This window comes from Oryctolagus cuniculus, chromosome 10 (genome assembly GCF_964237555.1).
Source record: "Oryctolagus cuniculus chromosome 10, mOryCun1.1, whole genome shotgun sequence".
NCBI lineage: Eukaryota > Metazoa > Chordata > Mammalia > Lagomorpha > Leporidae > Oryctolagus > Oryctolagus cuniculus.
In genome coordinates, this window is record NC_091441.1 from 774,873 (window position 1) to 802,511 (window position 27,639).

Sequence of the window (27,639 nt, forward strand, 5' to 3'; positions counted from 1 at the left end):
CCACAGTGAGTTGGGGCCCGCGGCCCTCCATGGCGAGCTCCTGCCCCAAGCACCGCCCTCGGCATTTCACTCCTAAGGCAAGGTGCTGGCCAACAAGCACGCAGTGTGTGCACCCCCCAAACAGCTTTTCCGTGGGTTCTGCCTCCTTGGCCTGACACTGCCAACTGCTGTGGTTTGATGAGCCCGCTGGTCCAAAATGGAAATGAAACCATTTTCATTTCTTAGTGTGATGTCTTTGGTTGGACTGTCTATTAACTACTCAAGCTTCCATCGGCTCATGCAATAAACACTGCTCAAATGTGCTTCATCAAAACGCTTTCTTTTGCTCTCTTTATTTAAATGTGAAACTTGCTGAACTGACATCAATGACTACATTTCAAGAAAAGAACAGACTAAATAAAATGATTAAATGTTGTAACCCACATGGCCCACCGCGAGGCCAGCACTTCACCGGGGACATCCTGCAAAGCAGCTGAAGGGCAGATGCCCTGGTCTCCCTCCAGGCTGGCCCGCAGGCCCGTGCGTGGCACAGCCCTGAGGATGTAGCTGGCTGTAGGAACCCTCCAGGAGCGTGGCCCCGTGGTGCTGAAAGCGTGATGGGCCACCCTCCCCTGCACCACCCTCAAGAGCACGCAGAGGTGGGAGAGTGTCCCTCAGGGAATCACACTGCTTCCAGACTGCAACAGGGGTGCACTGCAGGGGGCTCACGTGTCTCCCACTTCCTCTCAGCTTACACATGACAAGACAGTAGAATTTAAAGGAACTCATTCTTCAAAGAGGATGTTAAATCCCTATTAACAGCCAGAAGCACACCCCATCTTCCTGTTTGCCAATAATGGCCTGAGCAGTGTGCACAGAGTCTGGGCCAGCATAGGGGGTAAAGCCGCCGCCTGCAGTGCCAGCATTCCATATGGGCACCAGTTCAAGACAGTCCCAGCTGCTCCACTTCTGATCCAGCTCTCTGCTATGGCCTGAAAAAGCAGTGGAAGATGGCCCAAGCCCTTGGGCCCTTGCACCCTCATGGGAGACCCAGAAGAACATCCTGTCTCCTGGCCTCGCATCGGCACAGCTCTGGCAGTTGCAGCTACCTGGGGAGTGAACCAGGGGATGGAAGACCTCTCTCCCTCCCTCTCTCTCTGCCTCTCCTCTCTCTAACTTTCAAGTAAATAAATAAATCCTTAAAAAAAAAAAACAAAACAGTAGAGCAGCCTAGACTTGAACCAGTGCCCACACGGGACACCAGCATCACAGTGGAGGCTTAACCTGCTGTGCCACAAAGCCAGTCCCCAGGAGACTTGATCTTTTAGAAATTTCTCTCTCCAGAGACATGCAGAGATTAAATGTAGTCCTAATCTAAAACAGCATTAGCACAGAGAGAAACCGTGGTGCACAAACTGTGGCTCCCAGGTTAACTACAACTGCAGGGCAACGGTCAAACTGTCCACGATTAGCGGGAGTGAGCTGCACACAGACACAGGAAAAATGGAAACCTAGTCATCATGTCACACCATCCACAAAAAACGAACCCAGGTGTTCAAAGGCTGAGAAAGGCAAACACTACGATTCAGAACATAATGCAGTATCTTCACAACCTAAGTTAGAAAAGAATTCTTTCACCAAAAGAGAAAGAACTGGTAAATTAGATTACACAAGAACTAAGAATTGCTATTTATCAAAACACCACAAAGAGAGAAGGTAAGCAACAGAGTAGGGGACAAGAGCATACACACAACCAGCAAGGACTCCCACCCATCAGCCACATACAGCAACCACCCATCAGGAGAAAGTAACACACACACAACCAGCAAGGACTCCCACCCATCAGCTACATACAGCAACCACCCATCAGGAGAAAGTAACACACACACAACCAGCAAGGGCTCCCACCCATCAGCCACATACAGCAACCACCCAAAAAGACAGACAGACACACACAACCAGCAAGCACTCCTGCCCAACAGGCTGACAGGAAACCCCCTAGCAGTACAGGTAAGAACTGGCCTGGGGATTCTCATACCAAGATGCTGGACAACTATGCCAACATTTGCACCAAGGAAACTCAACCTCCTCAGACATCACTGAATGAAAACTGAACACTGCACACACGGGGAGGGCAGTCACTTGGCAGAGCAGTTAGGACGCTGGCTGGGAAACCCTCGTCCTGCTGCAGCTCCTGGTCGGAGTCCTGGATCTGCGCTGACGAGCACACCAGGGAAGCAGCAGGTGATGGACTCCTGACACCAGCTTGGGAGACTCAGACTGAATTCTGGACTCCCGGTTTTAGCCTGACTCAGTCCCAGCTGGGGAGGGCATTTGGGGAAGTGAACTAGCAGACAGAAGATCCATCTGTCTCCATCCCTCTTTCTGAGTCTTTCCGCCTTTCACATATACAAAAATGAAAATACATTTTAGAAACCACTAAGTATCCACTAGAATGCTAAAATCTAACAGTAGAATAAAGCAGGCACTGTGCACACGGCTGAAGAGAAACTTTGCTCTCCAGCTCAGCTGAGAAGAGAAAAACCTTCTGCAATCACCCTGGGAAACTGGAGCTGTGCGAAACATATATGGACACGTGACGTGATCCAGCGACACTACTCCCCAGAGCGTGCAGGAACATGAGGAGACACAGTACACAGTGCTGGAGCAGAGCAGCTCCTAACAGCAGATCGGAGCAGTGACGGGTTATTCACACATGGCGCACAGCCCCTGGGGAATGTCTCACCTGCATACCACCACACAAGAAATCAAACAGGAAGGATGCACGTTGCTTAATTCCATGAAATGGAATTCCACTTCTAAATGATTTGAACGTGTTAAACCTAGAAGTGTTGAAATTTAAACTCCCATTTTTTTTTGAAGACTTATTTACTTATTTACTTGAAAGGCAAACTGACAGAGAGGAAGGGAGGGACAGAGAGAGTCCACTTCCCCAGCGGCCACACCAGGCAGACCTGAAGCAGGAGCTCCATTAGGGTCTCCCACACGTGTGGCAGGGACCGAGTACGTGAGCCTCATCTGCTGCCCTCCCAGGCACATCAGCAGGAAGCCGGATGGCAAGAAGAGCAGCCAGGACCCAAGCGGGTGCTCCAACATGGCTGCAGTAGCGTGTCACACGCCGTGGCTTAAGCGGCTATGCTGCAATGCCACGCCGCAGCCCTCAGGTTTTAAAAAACTAGCCCATTAACTTCTGGATTCTGGACTCCGCCAGCCTGGTCCGATCAGAACCTCCCCTGTGCTCCCCTTCACTCCCCAGCACCCCTCCCGCTCCAAGATGATCTCAGCCTCCTGTGTGCACTACGGCTTCAGGTGGTCAACAACCGTTCTCCCCCTCCCGGCACTGGAGAGCCACAGCCAGCCTGTGGCCAGCACACCACGTCACGTGGCGCCAGGCGCCTTCTGCAGGCCCCTGCTCTTACTTCCTCTGGCTTCCTTCAAGATTCCTCCTCCTGATGTTTTCTCAAGTCTGCGGGCCACACGTGTGCAGACAGGCTCTGGTGTCTCCCGAGCTTCCTCTGCCTGTGGATGGTGTCCGTCACACTCATCACTCCAAGGACTGCCCGCACTCCTCTCCCTTCCTGCCCCCGCCCTGCTCGGACTGCACCTGCAGCGCACGCCTTTCAGAGCTGGCGCTCTCGACAGCCTGCTCGTCCCTTCCCTGCCCTGCCTCCAGCTCCGTTTTCTTTCTGCTTTTCAGTTTGGGAAGTTTCTAGTATCTTCTAGCTCATGGTTCTGGTCTAGCAGTAAGCCCATCAAGGGCCTTTCTCATTTCTGCTCCGTGCTGCTGAATTCCAGCACCTCCTCATGCTCTTACAGTCTGCAATGCCTGTCTGTTCTTGCAGGATCTCTACTTGAAAGGCAAAGTTACAGAGAGAGGGAGGGGAAGAGGCAGAGGGAGAGGGAGAGGGATCCCATCTGCTAGGTCACTCCCCAGATGGCCACGATGGCTGGGTGTCTCACGTGGGTGCAGGATCCCAAGCACTTGGGCCATCATCTGCTGCCTTCTCAGGCCACTAGCAGGGAGCTGGATCGCAGGCAGAGCAGCCAAGACTGGCGCCAGCGCTCTGGCACAGCATGCCAGCATCACTTGCAGCAACGGAACACGCTGCACCTCAGCACCAGGCCCAGAACGTTTTTAACAAACTATTCAGAAACTCAAAAGCTGAGTATCAGACTACACAGTTTCCTTGCAATAACAATTTAAACACAGAAATTCAGATTCAACAGTAAGTCAAAGAAGTCTGAACCACTGACAAATGAAGGCTCCAACCCTCAAATGGTGACAAAAGAGCAAGTGTGGCACAGCAGGTCACATGCCGCAGGGACACCCACACCCGCATCGGAGTGCCAGCTTCAAGAACCGGCTTCTCTGCACTTCCCGCTAATGTGTCTGCAAAGGTGGCCCAAGGACTTAGGTTCCTGCCCCCGCCCCCCCATAAAACCTGAATGGAATTCCTGTCTCCAGGACACGTGGGGAGGGAACCAGCAAACTGAAGATCTTTCTCTCCCCTCTCACTCTCTCTGTCGCTCTGCCTTTCAAGTAAATATTTTCTTTAAATGACAAAACACTGGCCAAGGAAAATTTATCAACTAATATTGTAGCATTAATCAAACATCAAATCGACACATTTTATACTCAGACTACTTACATTCATTTTAATGGGGAAAACAAACTACTCTTAAAACTTACAGGCCGGCGCCGCAGCTCACTAGGCTAATCCTCCACCTAGCGGCGCTGGCACACCGGGTTCTAGTCCCGGTCGGGGCGCCAGATTCTGTCCCGGTTGCCCCTCTTCCAGTCTAGCTCTCTGCTGTGGCCCGGGAATGCAGTGGAGGATGGCCCTGCACCCCATGGGAGACCAGGATAAGCACCTGGCTCCTGCCATTGGATCAGTGTGGTGCACCGGCTGCAGCATGCTGGCTGCGGCGGCCATTGGAGGGTGAACCAACGGCAAAGGAAGACCTTTCTCTCTGTCTCTCTCTGTCCACTCTGCCTGTCAAAAAAAAAAAAACCAAAAAGAAAAAAAAAAAAAACACAAAAAACAAAAAAACAAAAACAAAAAAAAACAACCCTTACAATACTACACAGATATATCTCGCCTGTACAATGCAAAATGTACTTTATATATAAAATATATTCAGATCTTGAGGTTTTTTTAGTCATTAATATGCTAAACTTGGTCTTAAAATAAAAATGGGACATATATTACAATATGGCATGTTATATACCTTAAAATGATTTAAAGTAAGGAAAATTAAATCATGAAAATAACACAAATAGCATGGACATTTAACAATGTCAGGGAATTCATTCATTTTTCAGTGGGCTAGCACCCATAAAGTACCCTTAAGAAGGCTACAACCCTTTATCCAGAACACAGTTTCAGAAAATGTCTCCCAACAGGAAACTGCTGCCTGCTTTCTCCTTGCGTCTGAGCCCACACTCCGCCCACGTGATGCGGTGCCAGCCTCCTCCGGAGGATGGGCAACCGCATCATCACAGGATGCAACTGAGCCTTGGAACTAGTAATTTTTCTTTATACTGTTTGAAATTAAAAACATATTAAATTGATCCATTATGAAAATTCTGCTCTCTAAATTGCACATTTCAGACCATGTCTGTATCTTAAGGCGATGAAACAATTTTTGTAACAAAACAAATTATTGACTTTAACTTAAGGAAATTGATGCTTGAATGACTAAATATTCAATGAAAACAAATCTCTCAATTATAACACGCAGAACTTGCTCATTTTCACAGGTTAATGAACTTTATGTTTTCCATTTCTAATCTCTGTGTATTTATTTTGTGGGGGTGGAAAAGTGTCCACGACACACACAATTCTGCAATCACGTGACTCCGTGCCGCACAGCACGAGCCGGCATGACGAGCGCAGCGAAGAAACACTGCACCACCAGAGTCAACAGGAATCTGCCTGTGCGCTTCAGAATTAGAAACTCGAGTTCTAGGCCAAACTTCTCAATCTTTTCACTGTGAGGCTGTTTACCTTGAAACATTAATTAAAAAAAATCTAGTATCAGCATAGCTAAAATAAGTCATTTTATTAAGTGTTTACTCTAGGGGCCAGCACTGTGGTGTGGTGGGCTAAAGCCTTGGCCAGCAGTGTTGGCAACCCATAGGGACACCAGTTCGAGTCCCAGCTGCTCCACTTCCAATCCAGCTCTCTGCTATAGCCTGGGAAAGCAGTGGAAGTTGGCCTAACTGCTTGGGCCCTGCACTCATATGGGAGACCCAGAAGCAGCTCCTGGCTCCTGGCTTCAGATCGGCCCAGATCCGCCCATCGCAGCCATTTGGAGAATGAACCAGCAGATGGAAGACCTTTCTCTCTGTCTCTCCCTCTTTCTAACTATATCTCAAATAAATAATTTAAAAATCTTAAAAAAAAGAGTTTATGAAAAACACTGAGGTAATTCACAGGATGAATTCCCTCTTGACTATAAATATCTTCAGGACAGATCTGTCTCTGATGCAGACAAGGACAGATAGCACAGATGTTGCCACTTAGAAAGGGGATAGGAAAAGCTTTCAGTAAGCTCCTTGCTAGGAACCCGCGGTCTGGAGGCTGTGGTAGACCAGGGATGGAGTCCACAGTTACAATCTCCCAGCGCCTGCATGCAGCCAGGGTTTCTCTGGAAAGCAAAGGGTCTCTGATGGTGAATCATGGATCCAAACCTTCCAGGGGAGGGTAGCCTGTGAGACTGGCAGACACCTGCCAAACACAGGGTAAAATAATACTGCTCATCAAGCAATTGTATTAGAACACAAGGTGAGAATGCTATACACATTGATGCTTTAAGTCAATTGAGGACAAATAATATTCCACACCTTCTGAAAGGTTATCTTCAGAGCTGAGGATTCCAGCAGCTCGAATATGTCCTCCTTTGATTCACTCAATGGTGAATTTATTCGTTCAGCCAATCAGCAGTTACTGAACACCCAACATGTTTGCCTGAACATACTGCAAGGTCTGTTAAAGCATACCAAGTGAACAAAGAAGTGGTTTAGCTCTCAAGAAGTGAAGCAGAGACAACACTGCTAGAACAGGTGTAAGAACACTCCTTCCGAAACACAGCTCCCCTGCACATGCCGTGGCAGGAAGGTCCAGGGAGTGCTGAGAAGGCACAGCCCCAGGTGGGTGCCGGAGCCCGCACAAATGGACGAAGGAGGAACGGCAAGTGGGGGTCTGGGGAAGGATGCTGGAGCCCAGACAGAGAAAGGAGAGACACCCGCTAGTCCCAGAGAAGGGAGTGCTCCTAGGGAGAGAGCCCGCTAGTCCCGGAGAAGGGGGTGCTCCTAGGGAGAGAGCCCGCTAGTCCCGGAGAAGGGGTGCTCAGGTAACGACACGCTAGCCCACCAAGGACTGACACACGGTTCTCACTGTCAGGGAAAGGAGCTGCAACGTGGGAAGAGAACTACACAAAAGCACGTGAACCTGAATTGGAACTGAAGTGTCTGAACTCCTGGTGCTCAACATCACAATTAAAATAAGTACAGCTTTAAATCTCTGTATGCACATTCATCCATCCACCTGCTCACACACTCACCTATCCGCCCGGCCCACCCACCCATATCCCCACCCATAAACCTTGCCTGCCACTCACCCACACGCCCCACTGCCCGTGTGTCCATGTGTCCCATTGCATATGCACTGCGAGGGCAGGACGACCACACGCTCACATCAACGAGCATGCCCAGCTCCCAGAACCCCACTCCTGAATACCATTCTTGGCCAAAAGGAGCCCTGGGCTGATCCCAGGACAAGGGCAAAAAAGGACCAAATGAGCCTGACATATCTTTCTGGGGAAAGAGAGCACACACACAGAATGATGAGTACATAACAGCTCACAGAAAACCAGCTCAAAGGGGCTCCCAGAGGCCAACGAGGGAACAGCATGAGCATCAACTGAAGAAAGTAACCGACTTGAACCCCTGGACAGAGACGATGCAGGAGAGATGCCCAGAAAACAGCGGACGTCGGCTCAGCAGCGGGCACTCCCTGCCCTCTCTACACACTGCAGCGCTCACATCGCTCTGCAGAGCACTTCTAACTGTCACCTCCTCCACACACCATATCCACGTCTCCTGCTCCTCCTCTGGGCTGGCCTACACTCACTCTGTGTGAGGGGCCTGTGACACAGGACCAGGGAGCTAAAACCTCGCAGGAGCAGAGACGGACACCCAGCCATCCTGAGCTGACTCAGCTTGTCCCCCAGGGTTCACTGAGCACCACTCAGAACAGGAGTCCAGACTCAAGAACTGGGAGCACAGTGGGAGAGGCAGGAGGAAGACTCCCAAAGATAGGCAAGGGTCCTCACTGACCACACATGTCTCAGGCCAAGCAGAGCAAGCCGAGCAGCATGATGGATGCAGGACAGAGAGAGGGCCTGGTGGGGTGCAGGGAGGATACTGGGGCCCATGTAAGAGCAGCAGACGGGGCCGGCATTGTGGCACAGCAGGGAAAGCACCGTCTACGACAGTGGCATCCCACAAGGGTGCCGGTTCGAGTACCAGCTCTCTACCAATGGCCTGTGAAAAGCAGCAGAAGACAGCCCAAGTGCTAGGGTCCCTTCACCCACATAAGAACTGGATGAAGCTTCTAGCCCTTGTGGCCATCTGGGAAGTGAACCAGTGAATGGAAGATCTCTGTCTTTGCCTCTAACGCTTTCAAAATGAATCTCTCTCTCTCTCTCTCTCTCTATATATATATATATATATATTTTTTTTTTTTTTAAAAGAGCAGCACAGTTCCTTCGACCAGTGTCTGTACCAATTGCACACTGCATAAGCAAGACTCTGTGTGGCTGGGTGTGGTGGGATCTGGGAGAGCAGCTGCTGAGCTATCTGGTGGAGAGTCGGGGGCAGCCTGAATCTACAACTTGACCCTTGACAGAAGCAGAAGAAAAGGACGCGGGTGAATGGGAGACCTGGGAGGATTTCTGTTGCCACCACAGGAAACACTGGTTACCATGATGGACTGAAGGTAGCGGGCCAGAGTGTGTGACGCTCAGGCACAGAGTTCTGGTGGTGACAACACCCAGGAAGGGGTCTCATGGGGCTCAGGGCTGGGTAGGAGCAATGAAGGGACACAGATTATTGCATTTTGTTCCACATTTCAAGGCTGGTAGGAGGGAGGAAGGAGCTAGCAGCCCCCAGCACGGGGTGGGGCAGCTCACTGCAGTGACATCGTGGAGAGATCTTCTCCTGGGTGTGAGGTGTGGTGGGAGGACAGACACACACCAGCCTGCTCTCCTGGTGTGAGGTGTGGTGGGAGGACAGACACACACCAGCCTGCTCTCCTGGTGTGAGGTGTGGTGGGAGGACAGACACACACCAGCCTGCTCTCCTGGGTGTGAGGTGTGGTGGGAGGACAGACACACACCAGCCTGCTCTCCTGGGTGTGAGGTGTGGTGGGGACAGACACACACCAGCCTGCTCTCCTGGTGTGAGGTGTGGTGGGGGCAGACACACACCAGCCTGCTCTCCTGGTGTGAGGTGTGGTGGGGACAGACACACACCAGCCTGCTCTCCTGGTGTGAGGTGTGGTGGGAGGACAGACACACACCAGCCTGCTCTCCTGGTGTGAGGTGTAGTGGGAGGACAGACACACACCAGCCTGCTCTCCTGGTGTGAGGTGTGGTGGGAGGACAGACACACACCAGCCTGCTCTCCTGGTGTGAGGTGTGGTGGGGACAGACACACACCAGCCTGCTCTCCTGGTGTGAGGTGTGGTGGGGACAGACACACACCAGCCTGCTCTCCTGGTGTGAGGTGTGGTGGGAGGACAGACACACACCAGCCTGCTCTCCTGGTGTGAGGTGTGGTGGGGACAGACACACACCAGCCTGCTCTCCTGGTGTGAGGTGTGGTGGGAGGACAGACACACACCAGCCTGCTCTCCTGGTGTGAGGTGTGGTGGGAGGACAGACACACACCAGCCTGCTCTCCTGGTGTGAGGTGTGGTGGGAGGACAGACACACACCAGCCTGCTCTCCTGGTGTGAGGTGTGGTGGGAGGACAGACACACACCAGCCTGCTCTCCTGGTGTGAGGTGTGGTGGGGACAGACACACACCAGCCTGCTCTCCTGGTGTGAGGTGTGGTGGGGACAGATGGGAATGAGGAGTTCCAAGTCAACAGGTACCAGGTATGTGGGGCATTTTCGAGATGCACGCATTTAGAAAGAGGTAAGCTGGCATGTAAATTTACCTAAGTTTTTAACATTCTACCTCTCACCAAAGAAACCATTACCAAAAAGGAGTGAAAAGACATATTTGCATTGTCAAAGTTCTATAAACAACAATAAAAAAAGTTATATGAACAAGTATCTGTGTATCTATATACCTAAATCATTTTAAATTCTTCAAGTGTTAGGGGGAAAACTTTTTATACAAATTTGTTAGCTTTCTTTTAAAGTTTTATTCATCTATTCAAAAGACAAAAGAGATATCTTCCATCTGCTGGCTCATTCCCCAAATACCTCCAACAGTCAGCTTTGGACTAGGCTGAAGCCAGGAGCCAGGCAGACTCCCAGGTCTCCCACACGCACGGCAGGAACCAAAGCACTCGGGCCATCACTCACTGCCACCCCAGGTGCACCAGCGGGCATCCAGACGAGAAGCGGAGCGGCCAGGACTCCAGCTGGCCCTCCCATACGGCATGCCAGTGTGCGGACTTACCTCACTGAATGACAATGCCAACCCCAGCGCCATTAACTTGTACTTTATTTCTTTTTTAAAGATCTATTTATTTCAAAGGCTGAGTGACAGAGAAAGACATAAGAAAAAAATCTTCCATCTGCTGGTTCGCTCTCCACATTGCCACCAACTGACAGGGCTGGGCCAGGACAAAGACAAGAGCCAGGAACGCCATCTTGGTCCCCCACAGAGGTGACAGGGGTCATGCACTTTGGCCACCGTCTGCTGCCTTCCTACGAGCATTAGTAGGGAGCTGGATGGGAAGTGGATCAGTCAGAACTCAAGCCAGATATGGGATGTGACCATGATGCCCACCCGTTATTAACTGTTAATGTCACTTGTTTCAAAATTATGGTTTTTTCTGTACTATATTAGCTTCAAAAAATAAGAACTAAAAAAGAATATTCCCAAACTGTCTGTAACAGCACTTCAGAAACCAGAGCCGATTCACACAAGTGCCTTGGTCACCCCACTGTGCAGACCTCACTCTCACCAGCACTCAGGCCTCGTCCAGGAGTAGGAAACAGCTCGGCGAGTCTTCACTGAGGGTCGTCACCTGCCAGCATTCTGATAAGCACTCTCGACCTCTGCCTCATCAACCAAACAGGCCACTGGCTCCAGCCTGCTGACCCAACCAGCCCACCCCCGGTAAGACACCTGACACTACCACTCAGCTACACTGCCTCCCTGGGTAGGCTGCAGCTGTCAAGAACCAGCGACACCTGCAGCAGTTCTGCAGCACCCGCCGTCCTGAATTCCTCACACTCACCTGCAGTACCACCGTGGCCCAGCTGCAGCAGGCGCCTGACGGCAGAGGCTCAGGACCAGACAGCTGTGCAGTGGGCGGGGCCAGACTTGGGGCTTTCCATGATGCCAACACACATGAAGGTTTCAAGGATATTAAGCAGTTGATATTTCAACTAACACTCGCCAACACTTTTGGGACTGGGAGGGTCTGTGCCCTGGAGGAGGCACTGGTGGGCCCCCACTCACATGCCCTGTGTTCTTTAACCTTCTCTGTTGCCTTCTGAAAATCTTAGAAAAAAATATACCAGCCAGACCATCAACTCCAACTTACACTGCAGTTCTAACAGAGGAATGTCTAACCCTTGATAGTTTTTGTGTTCTAATTTGTTCAAACAGCAGAGTTCCAAGAATTTCATTCTAACATACATGCCTCAAAAACGTCATTTCAATTTGATGAGGGTGTTCAGCAGTTTAAACACAGACCTCTCAGAAACATTTCGGGTGCAGCACTGGCCCTTAACATCTCACTACAGGGGAAACCCAGACCCCAGGATCTGCTTCACAGTTTTACAACAAGTAATTATTAGCTATCAACAACGCTGACTGCACAGAACAACTGATTTAACTCATGCCAAGTTTATCATACACGTTTTAATTTGGTATAGTTGCTACTCAAATGTCAAAAAAAATCAAAGTAAACAAAACTCTAGAATCTAGAATCTACTTTCAGATATATGAATGAGTAAGCGGAAACCAGATGCAAGATTTGTTTTTGAGGAATATTTTAAAAATATATTGCAGTGCCAGGACCACGTTGCCTGCTCCTGTGTGCTCCCCTCAGTCCTGAGTTCCTCGTGCACCTCTCCCCGCAGGCTGCACACAACCATGACAGGGGCGCAGGGGGCAGCACGTGCCATCCTGCTCCACAGACCTTGCAGGGCCGTAAGGGAACCACAGGGCCTTCTTCCCCACCCACAGCGCACAAGGCGGCTGGTACCGCGAGACCACCAGGACCCATCTGCACAACCATGTGGCGCATCTCTGATGGGGGTCCTTCCAAGGTTGCTGGCCCTGACCCTGACCCTAATGCTCCCGGGCAGGGCACCGACTCAGGACTGAAAAGTGACAGCGAAGCTCACAGCCTCCCTCTCTATCCTCACTTTGCCCAAAGGAGCCTGGCTTTCCTGTTCACCGGGGTTCTCAGTGTTTCAGAAACACTGCCCGATGACTGAGGAAGATGTCAGGATACGTAAGCCATTAGCACAGGCACAAAGCTCCATAAATCTTTAAGTGTTTATGGTCTTAGGGTAAGGGATCATGGAGTCCAAAAAGTAGTTATCAAAACACTCACCTGCGCTGACCGTTGTGGCCATTTGGGGAGTGAACCAACAGAAGGAAGAGCTTGCTCTCTCTGTCTCTGTCTCTCTCTCACTGTCTAACTCTATCCGTCAAATACAAAAAAAAAAAAAAAAAAAACAAAAAACAAAAAAAAAAAAAAAAAAAAAAAAAACCTCACCTGCTTATTGAATGTATCATACTTTTTGTTAAGAATTTTGATTATACAGAGCTTAGCTGCAGTGCTTAGAAGTGAGGAACAATGTCAAATATAATTATTTAACATGCAACAAATTATTAGTAAGCTCTTCTTATTTAGGACTTTATGTAAAACTAAGTCTTATTGGGGCTGGCACTGTGGTGTAGCAGGTTAAAGCCCTGGCGTGCAGTGCTGACATCCCATATGGGCACCGGTTCGAGTCCTGGTGGCTCCACTTCTGATCCAGCTCTCTGCTATGGCCTGGGAAAGCAGTGGAAGATGTCCCAAGTGCTAGGGGTCCTGCACCCACATGGGAGACCCGGAAGAAGCTCCTGGCTCCTGGCTTTGGATCAGCGTACTCCGGCCATCGTGGCCATCTGGGGAGTGAACCAGCAGATGGAGGACCTCTCTGTCTCTACCTCTCTCTGTAACTTTTTCAAATAAAGAAAATAAATCTTAAAAAAAAAAGTCTTACTAGTGATACAAAGTTCTTACAGTAAACCATAAATATGCTTGTGCTTCCAACTGAGAATTCCTGCTTTTTAAACAAATTCATATTTAAAAGGCTTTTCCAGACAGAATTCCCAGTTTTCTAGTCCAGATACCTGCTGTATATGGATAGAGCATTATGGCCCAGATGCTATCATCAGGCTTGCTTTCTCAACATTTACCATTTTGCTTCTTTACTGCTTCCTTGAAATTACAAGTTTATTTATGCTCGCACTGCCGATGAAGACATACAGCCTTGAATTGTGAGCAGCTACAATAGCAAAGTGGGCTGGCTAGCAAGTGGGGGGTGAGGCTCGCGTCCCCACTGCCGAGGCCACGCACGCAGGCTGGCCCTCCTCTCGTCTTACACCATCGTCTGTCCAGTCATGGCAGCTGCCTAAAAAGGCATCCCAGGAGTATTTTTAACTCTGTGGATTGACTGTAACACTATATTCTACAGCACATAGCTCTGTGGAAAGCCTACGAGCCCATCTTTAAACAAGTATTTAAACCCAAAATATTTTTATTATTCAAGAAGTCAACTGTTAGAGAAATTTCATGGGTGTGCAATCATAAGAGGAAAGTATTTAGTTCTTCTATTGTAATATTTTAATACCAACCATCAGAACTTTTAAAATATTAATAAACTGTCCCTTTTATAAATAAGAAAGCTATTCTCCAAAACTGCCTTGATATTTCAACTTGCAAAGAACACTAGAGTGGATTCTATTTTGTTCTATTATCTGGAAATGCCTCTGCAACAATTCAGACGACGACAAGTGGCTCTAATTCACGTAATGGCACCTGTCACCTGTCTCCCTGTCAATGAGACATTTGAAAGCACACAAATCAATACACCCAAGGGATCACAATAACCACTGGGAGCAGTCTGCATTATCATCCTATCCTTGATGTTCTGGTGCTAAGCAGCTTATTATTATGAATGGCGTGAAAATGGCAACCTGTCATGATTGATTTTTCTTAACCTGCAAGAAATTTTTCCCTCTTAAATGTAATCAAGTATCATCTTATTCAATATGTCTCAGGCTAGGTTTTATAAAGCAGTCCATTACTCAAGTTGTAGTCCTTGTCATTTAAACTTTCGCCAAATATTATTATAAAAGTAACTGCTGAGAAATTAGAACTTTTGGTCAGTTTTAAAACACAAACTTCAATCTAGGAGTAGAGCTTATCTCCTTTTAGATCCACCCTCAGCAAGCACTGTCAGGAGGAATACTCTTCATCTGGCTTTAGAATTTGTTTACTGGGACTGGCACTGCGGTGCAGGCTAAGACTCAGCCTGGGCACCGCCATCCCACATGGGCACTGGTTCATGTCCCGGCTGCTTCTCTTCTGATCCAGCTCTCTGCTAATGGCCTAGGAAAGCAGTGGAGGATGGCCCAAGAGCTTGGGCCTCTGCATCCATGTGGGGGGCCTGGAAAAAGCTCCTGGCTCCTGATTTTGGATCAGTCCAGCTCTAGCCATTGTGGCCATCTGGGAACTGAACCAGCAGGTGCAAGACCTTTCTTTTTTGCCCTTTTTTTTTTTTTAAAGATTTATGTATTTATTTGAAAGTCAGAGTTACAAGGAGAAGAGAGGCAGAGAGAGAGGTCAGTCTTCCATCCACTGATTCACTCCCCAATTGGCCACAATTCCCAGGCCATAGCAGAGAGCTGGATTGGAAGTGGAGCAGTCAGGACTCAAACTGGTGCCTGCATGGGATGCTGGTACTGCAGGCAGTGGCTTTACCTGCTATGCCACAGTGCCGGCCCCTCGAAGACCTTTCTCTCTGTCTCTCCCTCTCTGTGTAACTCTACCTCTCAAGGAAATAAATTGTTTAAAAAATAAAGATTTTGATTATCTTTGAAATTTCCTCCATTTCACAAAATTACAGGATTTATTCTTAATCTCCATTTTGGCAAAAAAACATGTTTTATATACACACAAACATCTAATACGTTTCTACAACAGACACAAAGCTGTACGTTCCAGCTATTTAAACTTGATAATTGGATTTCAAGCGCCAATGTCATGGCCAAATCCAAAATGAATTAAGGCATTTTTCAGAGTCTTTGAATTTAATTAAATCTTGATTTACATAAATTTATTTTTAAATATTCATTTATTTATTTGAAAGGCAGTTTTAGAGAACAGAAGAAGAAAGAGAAAGAGAGAAAGAGAGAAAGAGAAAGAGAGAAAGAGAGAGAGAGAAAGAGAGAGAGAGAGAGAGAGAGAAGGAGAGATCTTCCATCCGCTGGTTCACCCCTCAAATGGCTGCAATGGCCAGAGCTGGGCCGATCTGAAGCCAGGAGCCAAGAGCTTCTTCTGGGTCTCCCACATTGGTGCAGAGGCCCAGGGACTTGCCCCATCTTCTGCTAGTTTCCCAGGTCATAGCAGAGGGCTGGATTGAAATAGAACAGCCAGGACTCGAACCAGCATCCATATGGGATGCTGGCACTGCAGGTGGCAACTTTACCTGCCATGCCACAGCACCAGCCCCCGTAAGATTCATTTTTTTTTTTTTTAATTTTTGCAGAGTTAGACAGTGAGAGAGAAAGACAGAGAGAAAGGTCTTCCTTTTTCCGTTGGTTCACCCCCCAAATGGCCACTACAGCGGGCGCTGCACCGATCCGAAGCCAGGAGCCAGGTACTTCCTCCTGGTCTCCCATGCGGGTGCTGGGCCCAAGGACCTGGGCCATTCTCCACTGCACTCCTGGGCCACAGCAGAGAGCTGGACTGGAAGAAGAGCAACCGGGACAGAATCCGGCGCCCCGACCAGGACTAGAACCCGGGGTGCCGGTGCCGCAGGCGGAGGATTAGCCTAGTGAGCCACAGCGCCGGCCAAGATTTATTTTTAATCTCTGATTTTAGTGACTGCTAGGGAAACAATAGAATTGGAGACAAGAGACATCCTCATCTTGCAGGAGGGGGTTTGGGGATCAAGCGTCTGCATGTGCAGGTCCTGCTCCAGGGCGGAGCAGCGCAGGGAGATGGCATGCTGGCGTGGCCGACTCTGGGGCCTCACTTCACACCTCCACTAGCTGCAGCATGGTGACAGCCCAGTGCCACAGAAAGAATGAAGCATGTCAGAGCAGCAGCTAATCAAAGTCCCCTAATTGTTTTTGTTTTTAGAACCTACTCAGGGACACAGTGGCATGCCATCTGAGCAGAAGAGAGGGTGAATGTGCACAGGTCTGTCAGACTGAGGCCCTGGGCGGGCGGACGAAGGGGTCACACCACCTCCCCAGTGTTCTGTATGTCTGAGATCTTTCATGAGGTTTTTTTTTCTTTTTAAGAAGTAGCTAGAACAGAACACACAAGGTCAAAACAAAGATAAAAAGGAGAATCAGCCAAAAGACTTCTGAGGCTATAAGCCAAGGCAGACAGCAAGTTGAACACAAATGTTGTGGGGTATGCGTTTGGCCTAGCCATTATGACTCAGGCCACCTGCAAACCCCGTTGGAAAGTCTGGGTTCAACACCCAGCTCCAGCTCCCAACTGCAGCCTCCTGCTAGCGCTGATCCTGGGAGGCAGTGGTGATGGCTGAAGTGACTAACTGGGTCCCTGCCACCCACACGGGACACCTGCACTGGCCTGCGCTCTGGCTACTGCAGGCATTCGGGGAATGAACCTGCAGCTGGAAGCTATGGAAGTTCACTATATCTGGTTATCTCTGAGACAGGAATTTTTTAAAAAATTAAAGATATACATTATGAAGTAGATAACAAAACTGATTAAGTAGCTACCACCTGCTCAATTGTGGGAGGCTATTTCTCAAAGTACAAAGCATTGTTCCTCAAGGAAGTCTAGCCTGATGGGGAGACCACCCCAAGGCCTAGAACAGTGGGAGTGGCAGTGAGGGGCCTGGGGGGCTCTTCCAGGGGAAAAGAGGATGGGCTGAGGCAGCCTCACTGCAGACACGAACCTCTGCTGGCGCTAAGATGTGTGGTTGGGGTCTGCTGGTAAGGTGTGAGCTCAGGGGTCCAGCAGGAGCCCCCAGGGGCTGACAGACAGGGAGCAGGTGCTCTGCCAGGGCTGTCCTGTGGGGGACAGGGAGCAGGGGCTGTGCCGGGGCTGTCCTGTGGGGGACAGGGAGCAGGGGCTGTGCCGGGGCTGTCCTGTGGGGGACAGGGAGCAGGGGCTGTGCCGGGGCTGTCCTGTGGTGGACAGGGAGCAGGTGCTCTGCTGGGGCTGTCCTGTGGGGGACAGGGAGCAGGGGCTGTGCCGGGGCTGTCCTGTGGGGGACAGGGAGCAGGGGCTGTGCCGGGGCTGTCCTGTGGTGGACAGGGAGCAGGTGCTGTGCTGGGGCTGTCCTGTGGGGGACAGGGAGCAGGTGCTGTGCTGGGCTGTCCTGTGGGGGACAGGGAGCAGGTGCTGTGCTGGGCTGTCCTGTGGGGGACAGGGTGTGGTATGGACCTGACTTGGTGACAGTCGCTGTGCACTAGGACTGGGGCCGGGCAGAAATATCTACCTTGTTTTATGTCTCTGCCAGAGTCTCAGCAGCCCCTTATGAAGGTTTTAATTTTTATTTTTTAAAAATTGATTTATTTTATTTGAAAGCCAGAGTTACAGAGACAGAGGGAGAAATCTTCAATCCATTAGTTCACCTCCCCAGATGGCCACAATGGCCAGGACTGAGTCAGGCTGAAGCCAGGAGCTTCATCTGTGTCTCTCATGTGGATTAGGGGCCCAAGGACTTGGGCCATCTTCTGCTGCTTTACCAGGCCAGTAGCAGGGAGTTGGATTGGAAGTGGAGTAGCCAGGACTCGAACCGGCGCCCACGTAGGATGCCGGTATCCAGGTGGCAGCTTTACCCGCGACACCATAGCGCTGGCCCCTCAATCAGCCTTTCTATGTGGCAGGGATTATTTAGATAATTTCGTTTTACTTCTAAGGCAAAGACACCCAGGACCACGCCTTCAGGGAGGGGCAATATGTGAGGAAGCAGCAGAGGCGGCTCAGAGTAAGAGCTCCAGGGCAGATTTCCCGTCCTCACGGCTGCACCTGCGCTGGGGAGCAGGAAGTCAACGTCCGGCCACGGCACTTGGGAAGGTGAACTCACACCAGCTGAGCCCCACAGCAACAGCGGGCTCTAAGGCCGTCAACACGGCTCCTGGAACGACAACACTGTGGGAGCCGGGGCTGTGGTGCCTGCAGCGCCTGCATCCCGCGTGCTCCCTGGACTGCCTCTCAGCTGCTCCCCTTCTGATCCAGCTCTCTGCTGTGGCCTGGGATGCGCTTGGGCCCCTGCATCCTGTGGGAAGACCCAGAGGACGCTCCTGGCTCCTGATCGGCTCAACTCTGGCCATTTAGGGAATGAACTAGCGGATGGAAGACTTTTCTGTCTTTGCCTCTGTCTGTAACTGTGCCTCATAAATAAATTAAATCTTAAAAAAAAAAAAAAAAAGACACAGTGCTGGGAAGACTAGGACATGTGGGATCACACTCAATCTGCCTTCCTACCTGCTCTGTAGTGTGGCCAAGAGAAGCAACGGCCACCCTCCCCAGCAGCACGCGTGGTATCTAAGGGAGGGCCACCCTCCCAGCAGCACGCGTGGTATCTAAGGGAGGGCCACCCTCCCCAGTAGCACGCGTGGTACCTAAGGGAGGGCCACCCTCCCAGCAGCACACGTGGTATCTAAGGGAGGGCCACCCTCCCCAGCAGCACGCGTGGTATCTAAGGGAGGGCCACCCTCCCCAGCAGCACACGTGGTATCTAAGGGAGGGCCACCCTCCCCAGCAGCACGCGTGGTATCTAAGGGAGGGCCACCCTCCCCAGCAGCACATGTGGTATCTAAGGGAGGGCCACCCTCCCCAGCAGCACACGTGATATCTAAGGGAGGGCCACCCTCCCAGCAGCACGCGTGGTATCTAAGGGAGGGCCACCCTCCCCAGCAGCACGTGTGGTATCTGTAAGGGAGGGCCACCCTCCCAGCAGCACGCGTGGTATCTGTAAGGGAGGGCCACCCTCCCAGCAGCACGCATGGTATCTGGAAGGGAAGGCCACTCTCCCAGCAGCACATGTGGAATCTGTGAACCCGTAGGCTCGGCACGCAGCCATCCAGCTGCTCATTCTCACTGCCACACTCGACAAAGTCACTGGCCAGCGTCCCCCGGTCTCCTCACAAGCTCCAGCGCTCCCTCTAGCTCAGACTGGCTCTGTGGTCACTTTGATGTGGTGGTCATGTGGGCCAGGCCTGCACTGCTCTCCAGCCTCATCTCCCGATGCAACCCTGCCAACCTGGGCCCACCGCTGGGCTGCTTCCCTGTGGCTCAGCAACAGCCTGAGGACAGCCATCCTCGTGACCCCACAGCAGCTGGCCAGCCTGGACTGGCGCTGGAATCCTCACTGGTGCTTTCAGCACCTGCCTCACACCCAGACCTGCAGTCTGCAAATCGATTTCACTCCCTCAGCTGTTATCAGGACTTTTTCTAAAGTCAGCATTGACTTTACTGCAACATCTTTTAATCTTAAGAACTTAAAGCACTTTGCACAGGCCTTTTCTCACACTCTAATGGAGGCAGATATTAAGTATAAGAGAGGAGGAAGGAGGGAAGTAAAGAAAAGAGATGAGGCAGGGCTAGTGCTGTGGCGTAGTGGGCTAAGCCTCAGACTGCGCTGCAGGCATCCCTTATGGACACCAGTTCGAATCCTAGCTGCTCTTCTTCCGATCTAGATCTCTGTTATGGCTGGGAAAGCAGTAGAAGATGGCCCAAGTGTTTGGGACCCTGTACCCGTGTGGGAGACGCGGAGGAAGCTCCTGGCTTCAGATCAGCCCAGCTCTGGTCATTTTGGCCCTGTGAGGAGTGAACTAGAAGATGGGAGACTTCTCCCCTTCTCCCTCTCTCTGTGTGTAGCTCTACCTCTCAAATAAACAAAATCTTAAAAAAAAAAAAAAGAGGGAGGGGAGAGGGAGACACAGATGTAAATTGACTATAAATATTTTCTACAAATCAAAGAAGTCATGTGGGCAGTATTTTTTTTTTTTTTTATTTGACAGAGTTAGACAGTAAGAGAGAGAGAGAGACAGAGAGAAAGGTCTTCCTTTTTCTGTTGGTTCACCCCCAAGTGGCTGCTACGGTCGGTGCGTGTGGCCTGTGTGCTGCGCCGATCCGAAGCCAGAAGCCAGGTGCTTCCTCCTGGTCTCCCATGTGGGTGCAGGGCCCAAGCACTTGGGGCATTCTCCACTGCACTCCCGGGCCACAGCAGAGAGCTGGACTGGAAGAGGAGCAGCCGGTTCTAGAACCCAGTGCCCATATGGGATGCTGGCGCCGCAGGTGGAGGATTAGCCAAGTGAGCCATGGCGCCAGCCCCATGTAGCATTTTATTTTTGTAAAGACTTATTTATTTCTCCTTCATTTTTCTGGAAAAAAAAAAGTATTTATTTATTTAGTTGAAAAGCAGAGCACAAAGAGAAAAGTAGAGAAAGAGAGAGAGAGACACATATAGATATAGATCTCCCATCCTCTGGTTCATTCCCCAAATGCCCGCCAAAAATGGCTGGAACTGGGCCACACCAAAGCCAGGAGCCTGGAACTCCATCCACGAAAGTGGCAGAGACCAAGACCTTGGGATATCTGCTCTTTCCAGGCACATTACTAGGAAGCTGGATCAGAAGTAGAGCGACTGGGACCTGAACTGGCACTCGGATATGGGACGCTTGACCCACTGTGCCATGACGGCCCACCAGGTAAGCCACATAAGGCTCCGTCATCTCCTCTGAGATAACCTCACCTTCACAGGGTGTGGTAGGATTGGACAGCCATTAAACGTTTTCTTCTACAGAACCAACACTTTTCTTCCTTATAAAGCAAGACCATCTATTCTTTTTAATGAAAGCAGTACGAGCTGTGTGATACTGATTGTCCCCCGTGGCTGGGGCAATCTGCCCACAGAAACACTTCCATACGCCCTTCCCTGGCCCGTGACCCCAGCTCTCACCTCCTCACTCTCTCTGCCTCCGAACTCCTTACACAGTCTCCACTGCTACCCTGCACCTCAATTCCACCCTAAAAACCCACTGCAAAGGCTTTTATTTTATGAGTATTTTCCTTTTGGCCGAATGTACCAATGGCACTTCTTCTCCCACTGCAATAGCCCCCACTGTGCCTGCACACTGCTCACCAACTACCTCCCGAGACACCCCTCCACCCCCTGCCTCTCCCTGCGCTTCTGCTGCTGCACTCCTCACACGCTGGCTCTCGTCTTCACACTGCAGAAGACCCCGGAGACCAAGTGCTCACGGAGGCTGCTCATTAACTATGTCCAATTCTCCCTCCTCCAGTGCCAGGCGCGGGGCTGTACCCTGATTCCTTGAGCTTGGCTTTAGTCAATGGAATGTTCCCAGTATCTTGCTGGCTGGCAGAAGCCATGCATCAGTCTATGTACTCTTCCAAGCCAGTCTCCCTACGTCAGGGGTCCACAGGGGGCCAGGCAGGGGCAGTACAAGCCAGCCCGTGTCTCCCCTGGGCAAAAGGCAAAGACTGCTGTCGCGAACTCCACTGTGGTTCAGAGCAGTTCATCACCACACCACGGCCCAGCTTCTCCTGAATGGGCGCCAGTACTCACTCTGAAGTATGCATTTCCATGTCAAACCACACGGTGGACTCCGAAACAGAACTGCAGCCGGCTGCAGTAGGATAGTGCCCCCCCCAATAGTCTATGTACCAGCTGTCCACGCCAAGTGCTAGGAACATTTGCGTCACCCCGAAGAAAGCCAATGAAATGCAGGTCAATAATTAGATTTCCCTTTAAATACTGGCTGCACAGCACTCCAGAGCATGCTGGGACACGCAGCTGCCGGAGAGCCCTGAGACACGACTCACAGCAAGCAGCGCCGTCCCCCTCAGCGGGAGGCACACGCCACGGCCTCTCTGGTCACCACGGGGCCAAATCGGTGTTGTCCTGGATGCTGTCTGCCCATCGCAGCTCGCCTCAAACCTTGTTCAAAGTTTATTCTTATAAAACTAGCATTCAGCACTCTTAAACATTTAATGAGATATGCACATTTATCTATCAGTTCTCTCAGATCACTCCTTCATTTGCAGCAATATCTGGTCACCGAGGGTAAGAAAAATGGCCATGGAGCTGCCCGGCAGCAGGGCTGTCACGGACACTCACGCCCCAGGCCGGCTCTTCTGGACGAGCTCAGCCCCACAACCACGCCTTGCCCGTGCTGCAGGCAGGGCTGCAGTGCTCCCGCTGGGGCCGGGGTACAGACTCACAGCGTAACCTCCAGCGACCACGGCTGCCACGAGTACACAGGAAGGGGAGCCCCACACGCAGATGACGGGCAGCACGTCAGCTGTAGTAAAGCCTTGTATGCCAGGCCCGGAAGCTGGCGAGAGCACAGCAGGGTTCAAATGCAATCCAGTAAGTCCAGCGATGGTCTCTTTACTGCAAGACACACTGTGCTGCGCTAACGCCGAGGAATCTAGACATCTATCACACACTCTCACACACACACACACACACACACACACTCGAGCAGACAGCAAGAGGAAGGGAAGGACACAGCGCCACCCAGAGTCCGTCTGGCTATGCAGGAGCACCCACAGAACTTCGTCCACACTCGGTATGCAGCAAGGATTCTCAACTGGCCACGAGGGATGCATGAGGTGAAAATCCGTGGCACTGAAAACATTTCATTTTATAGAAAAGAATCATGCTAACAGCTATGAAGAATCTGCCACGCGGCAAGGTCTTTTCTAAGAGCAATGCATGTGTGATGGCACCGCCAACAGTCACATACGGGCATCATTCCCATTCACACAAGAGGAGACTAAGGTGCAGAACTGAACCACCTGCCCAAGGCCAAGCAGCCTCAGTCAAACAGTGGCAAAGCCTGGGTGCCCACCCAGCAATCAGAACTCCAGCATCAGAATCCTTACCTGTGGTCCCACACGCCACAAGTCGCTCAAATAACTCAAAATGAAAACTGTGTCGGGCATTGTGGCGTAACAGGTACAGCTATCACCTGCGGTGCCAGCACCCTATACGGGTGCGGGTTTGAGTGCTGACTGCTCCACTTCTGATCCAGCTCCTTTCTAAGCAGCTGGGAAAGCAGCAGAAGATGGCCCAAGTGCTTGGGCCTCTGCACCCATGTGGGAGACCTGGAAGAAGCTCCTGGCTTCAGCCAGGCCCAGTGCTGGCCATTGCAACCATCTGGGGGAAGTGAACCAGTGGATAGAAGATGTCTCTGTCTCTGTCTCTCTCTGTAATTCTTTCAAATAAAATAAATCTTGGAAAAAAAAAAAAAAAGCAAAACCCTATGTAAAGAGTGCAGTGAGCCAAGATGTAAGGAAGCAGAAAGAAAAGTGAGAAGGCAAAGAATGAATCAAAGAAAAAAAAGAAGAAATTGAAGTGAAAAATAAGATGAAATAAAAAAGAGCCACATTAAAAGTCAGTATGCATTTCTCTCTCTCTCCGCCTGTCTCTCTGTACCTCTACCTTTCAAATAAATAAATAACTCTATAAAAAAAAAAAAAGAGAAACAAAAAAACAGGGCTAGCGCCATGGTGTTGCAGCAGGTAAAGCTGCCACCTGCAGGGCCGGCCCCCTTATGGCTGCCGGTTCCAGTCCCGGCTGTTCCACTTCAGATCCAGCTCCCTGCTGTGGCCTCGGAAAGCAGTGGAGGATGGCCCAATCCTTTAGCCCCTGCACCTGCACGGGAGACCCGGAAGAAGCTCCAGGCTCCTGGCTTTAGATCGGCCCAGCTCCAGCTGTTGCAGCCATTTGGGGAGTGAACCAGCGGATGGAAGAAGTTTCTCTCTTTCTCTGCCTCTTTGTAACTCTGCCTTTCAAATAAATAAATCTTTAAAAAAAAAAAAAAGCCTCAGTATTAGTTTTTAATATTTTAAATTTAATACTTAAAATTAAATTTATTCACAAATATAACATAATTGTAAATATAAAAAGATCAAGAAAAAACACTTAGAACTTGTACATTCTGTAGAACATTCTAGTTTGCTCGCTTAAGGGAAAAAAAGGTCACTGTACTTCTGAGAAAACATACATTAATACAGATAAGATTCTAACTAGGTTAATACTCAGTATTAGTTCAATAATTTCCCTATGATAATTTTAACTTTAGTGACAGGTACAGCTGATATTCAAGCAAGAGGAAGGTACAACAGCATTCTAGAGACAGGTCTCCCCATGAGTGCAATCAGTATTTGTACCGAGGTGACAAGAGCATTTTCCCCTGGGTGTAGCGAACACGGGTCACACACGGACATGCACAGGGAGCTGTGCTGAGCACAGGACTCACCGGTGGCCCCGTGTGCGGCAGCACCCTCCGCCGAGCCCACGCCTGCGGGAAGGCGGGCCAGAGGCCCAGGCAGGGGCTCACCCGCTGCAGATGCTTTCCCAACTGTGAAGATTAACTGTTTTCAAATGGTATTCAGCCTAACAAAGAATGGGTACATCTTGTCCTAGATGTAACTTCTTGAAGAATTAGTTCACTCCTGCTTTGTAGTAAAATTTCCAGCCAAAGGCAACCCTTACTATCAATCATTCACAGAGTCAGGGCGTGAATCCGCACGAGGATTTTTGTTCTGCTTAAATACACATAAATTATATTTCAAATAAAAATGAGGAAAATTAATGGTCAAGAGAAGCACACTGGCACATACTGAGCTTCATCATGTGAAATGTGCCATTGAACAGTGACTCTGGAGAACACCCAGTGGCTTTCTGCTGACTCAGGTTACAGACACACACACTGACTGCGTCAGTAACCATCGCAGGGGTATAAAAAAGCCATCTTTAAAACTAAAACTTGGTTTTTAATATGCTTCTTCTGAAATGGAAATAAATAAAGCTGGTTTAACATTATAACTAACATCCAATTAAATACTATAAAACACTAATAATGATTACTTTATTTTAAAAATGAACCATCAACATAAAAATAAAGAGTGCAAATTGTAAAATAAGTAGATTGAAGATAAGAAATCAGAGACCCACAATTAACTGTCAAATTATGTATCTAACAATGCAAATTTAAGACACATAAAACTCTGATTAGACAAGACAATTAGGAGAATGTTGCTGTATAAATACAGAGAATCCCCATCTTACATCACATTATGTTTGAAAGTCACTTTATTTTACGTTTGTGTTATGCCAGAGTGGGAGAGCTAGTCAGGGCTACATGGACTTTCTTTCAGGAAGGAAAAGCAGTTCATCGGAGCAGTCACCCCTTCATCTAGCCTACCTTATTTTTTGGATTGGATGTGTTCATTACACTTCGAGTCTCTTTTCCAGTATAAATGACAACACCTATTACAGTACCTGCAAAGATACGAAAGTGGTCCTTATAGAAATATTTTAAAAGTAAGCAAAGAGATACACTTTCCAGTTAACTGTTTTATGGAAAATATTATACTATCTGATTTTACATAAATTTACCCAACAGTGTATTCAATTTAGCTACTTCAAGAAAATCTAATGATTTACTAAGCAAATACAAAACTACCAACACAGAACTTCACAACCTGTGCTAGTATCCTTTACGCTGAGAACACAGCAGTGACGGGGCACTCCTTGATGTCTCCTGAAACGGTGACCTCACCACTGACGGTGACTTAAGAGACCACGTTATCATGTGACCTTCACACCAAGGCAGCAGCAAGTGCATCAGTCATGTGCACAGGTGTCCACTTCCTCCGTGAGGACCCAGGTGTCCCTCGGGATCCTAAGGTTGCTGGCACTTCAGGATGTATGCAAGAAAACCAGTAATAAAGATACTAAAAAATACCTGATTTTGCATCTAAGAGTGTTAATCTCTTTCATGTGTGCCTGTGAAAGATGGGTTTTCTAGCCATACATGCTAACAAGGCAGACTATGAAGTGCAGAAAGTTCATAGAAAATCTGTATTCTGTAAAAACTGAGCATGTTCCAAAAAACATTACACCAAAATTAACTTATCTTTTAGTTCCATTTTTCATGAACTTTTTAAAAACTTGAGACAGCAAGAGAGAGGGAGTGTGTTAGGTGTGTGTGCGTGTGCGTGCGTGAAAAAGTGTTCTGTCTTCTAGTTCACTTTCCTAATGGCCACAATGGCTGGGATTGGGCCAGGAACTCAACCCAGGTGTGCCAGATGGGTGGAAGAAACCTAATCACTGGCTGCCTCCCAGGGCCACACTGGCAGTGAGCTGGAGCTGGGAGTCAGCACCAGGCACCAAACCTCACCACTCCATTACTGGACATGGGCTTGCTACGTGGCATCTTCACCACCAGGCCAAGTGCCCACCCCACCGTGAGCTTTCTGAAGCGTGCCTGGTATCTCCCGGCTTCCTGTGGAGACCACCTGCACACACTGTGTATGTCACGTGACATACAGCTTCCTCTCTAGAAAGCTGAGGAAGATGGAAGCAGCTCAGGTGCTAGTGAAATCTAGAGGATCCATGTTTTTCTTCTCAACCCGCCCTGGCAGAGGCTGTGAGCTTTGGTTTACCACATTCTTGAGAGGTGTGGTCAGCCCACATTTGGCATATAAGCACATCGAAGTGCATGAACACTGCCTTTATGTATTATCATCCACAGACACTTGCTACATGGGATCACTACCCTTAGCATTCAAAACTAGTACAAAAAGCAGTCATACTATAAAGATTTCAAAAAGCTCAGATTGTAAAATTCTTTTACATCCATGCAGCAAAATTTTAAATATGTACTGATCAACAGTTTCTTCCTATTTTTCCAAGGGAGTTTAACTTAGTCAAACACAAAACCACCATGAATGCTGAACCATCCCAGTAACATAACAAGGCGGACTGGAAAATAAATTCATGTTTTAATATCAGCAGAATGAACAAGTCTCAGAGAAGCCTTCACAGTGATGCATCAGGCTGCAGACCGTCGTCCTCAACGCTGAGGCAGACTGCAGTCAGCAGGGTCCAAGCTGCCATTTCCAGCACCCACACAGCCAGCAGGAGACGCAGCACACGGGAGGGGCACTGAGCAGAGCTCCTGAGGCCCAGGACGCGAAGGCTCCCACACACTCTCTCCCGCTGGCTCTTGCTGGCGGCGAGCACGGCAGGCACTGAGCGCACAGGCGCGCTCTTCCACAGCCCGCAAGGGCAGTGCAGGGACACCTGGGGCACTCTGCCCTCCCGGACAAAGACTACGTGCTTGTGGGCGAGCAGGG

The 27,639-nt window shown here is 49.7% G+C and overlaps 1 protein-coding gene across 4 annotated transcripts in view; it reads right to left on the reverse strand.

The window, feature by feature from the left end:
* ATP9B (ATPase phospholipid transporting 9B (putative)) overlaps positions 1-27,639 on the reverse strand; it is a 245,817-nt gene that overhangs the window by 100,991 nt on the left and 117,187 nt on the right. For 3 of the 4 annotated variants that reach the window (XM_070049842.1, XM_051840449.2, XM_051840450.2), the window contains one exon: positions 25,704-25,780. The exons of the other annotated variant lie outside the window; for it this stretch is intronic. In XM_070049842.1, coding sequence (XP_069905943.1) covers positions 25,704-25,780 — 77 coding nt within the window. The remainder of the gene's footprint in view (positions 1-25,703; positions 25,781-27,639) is intronic. 4 annotated transcript variants of the gene reach the window in all.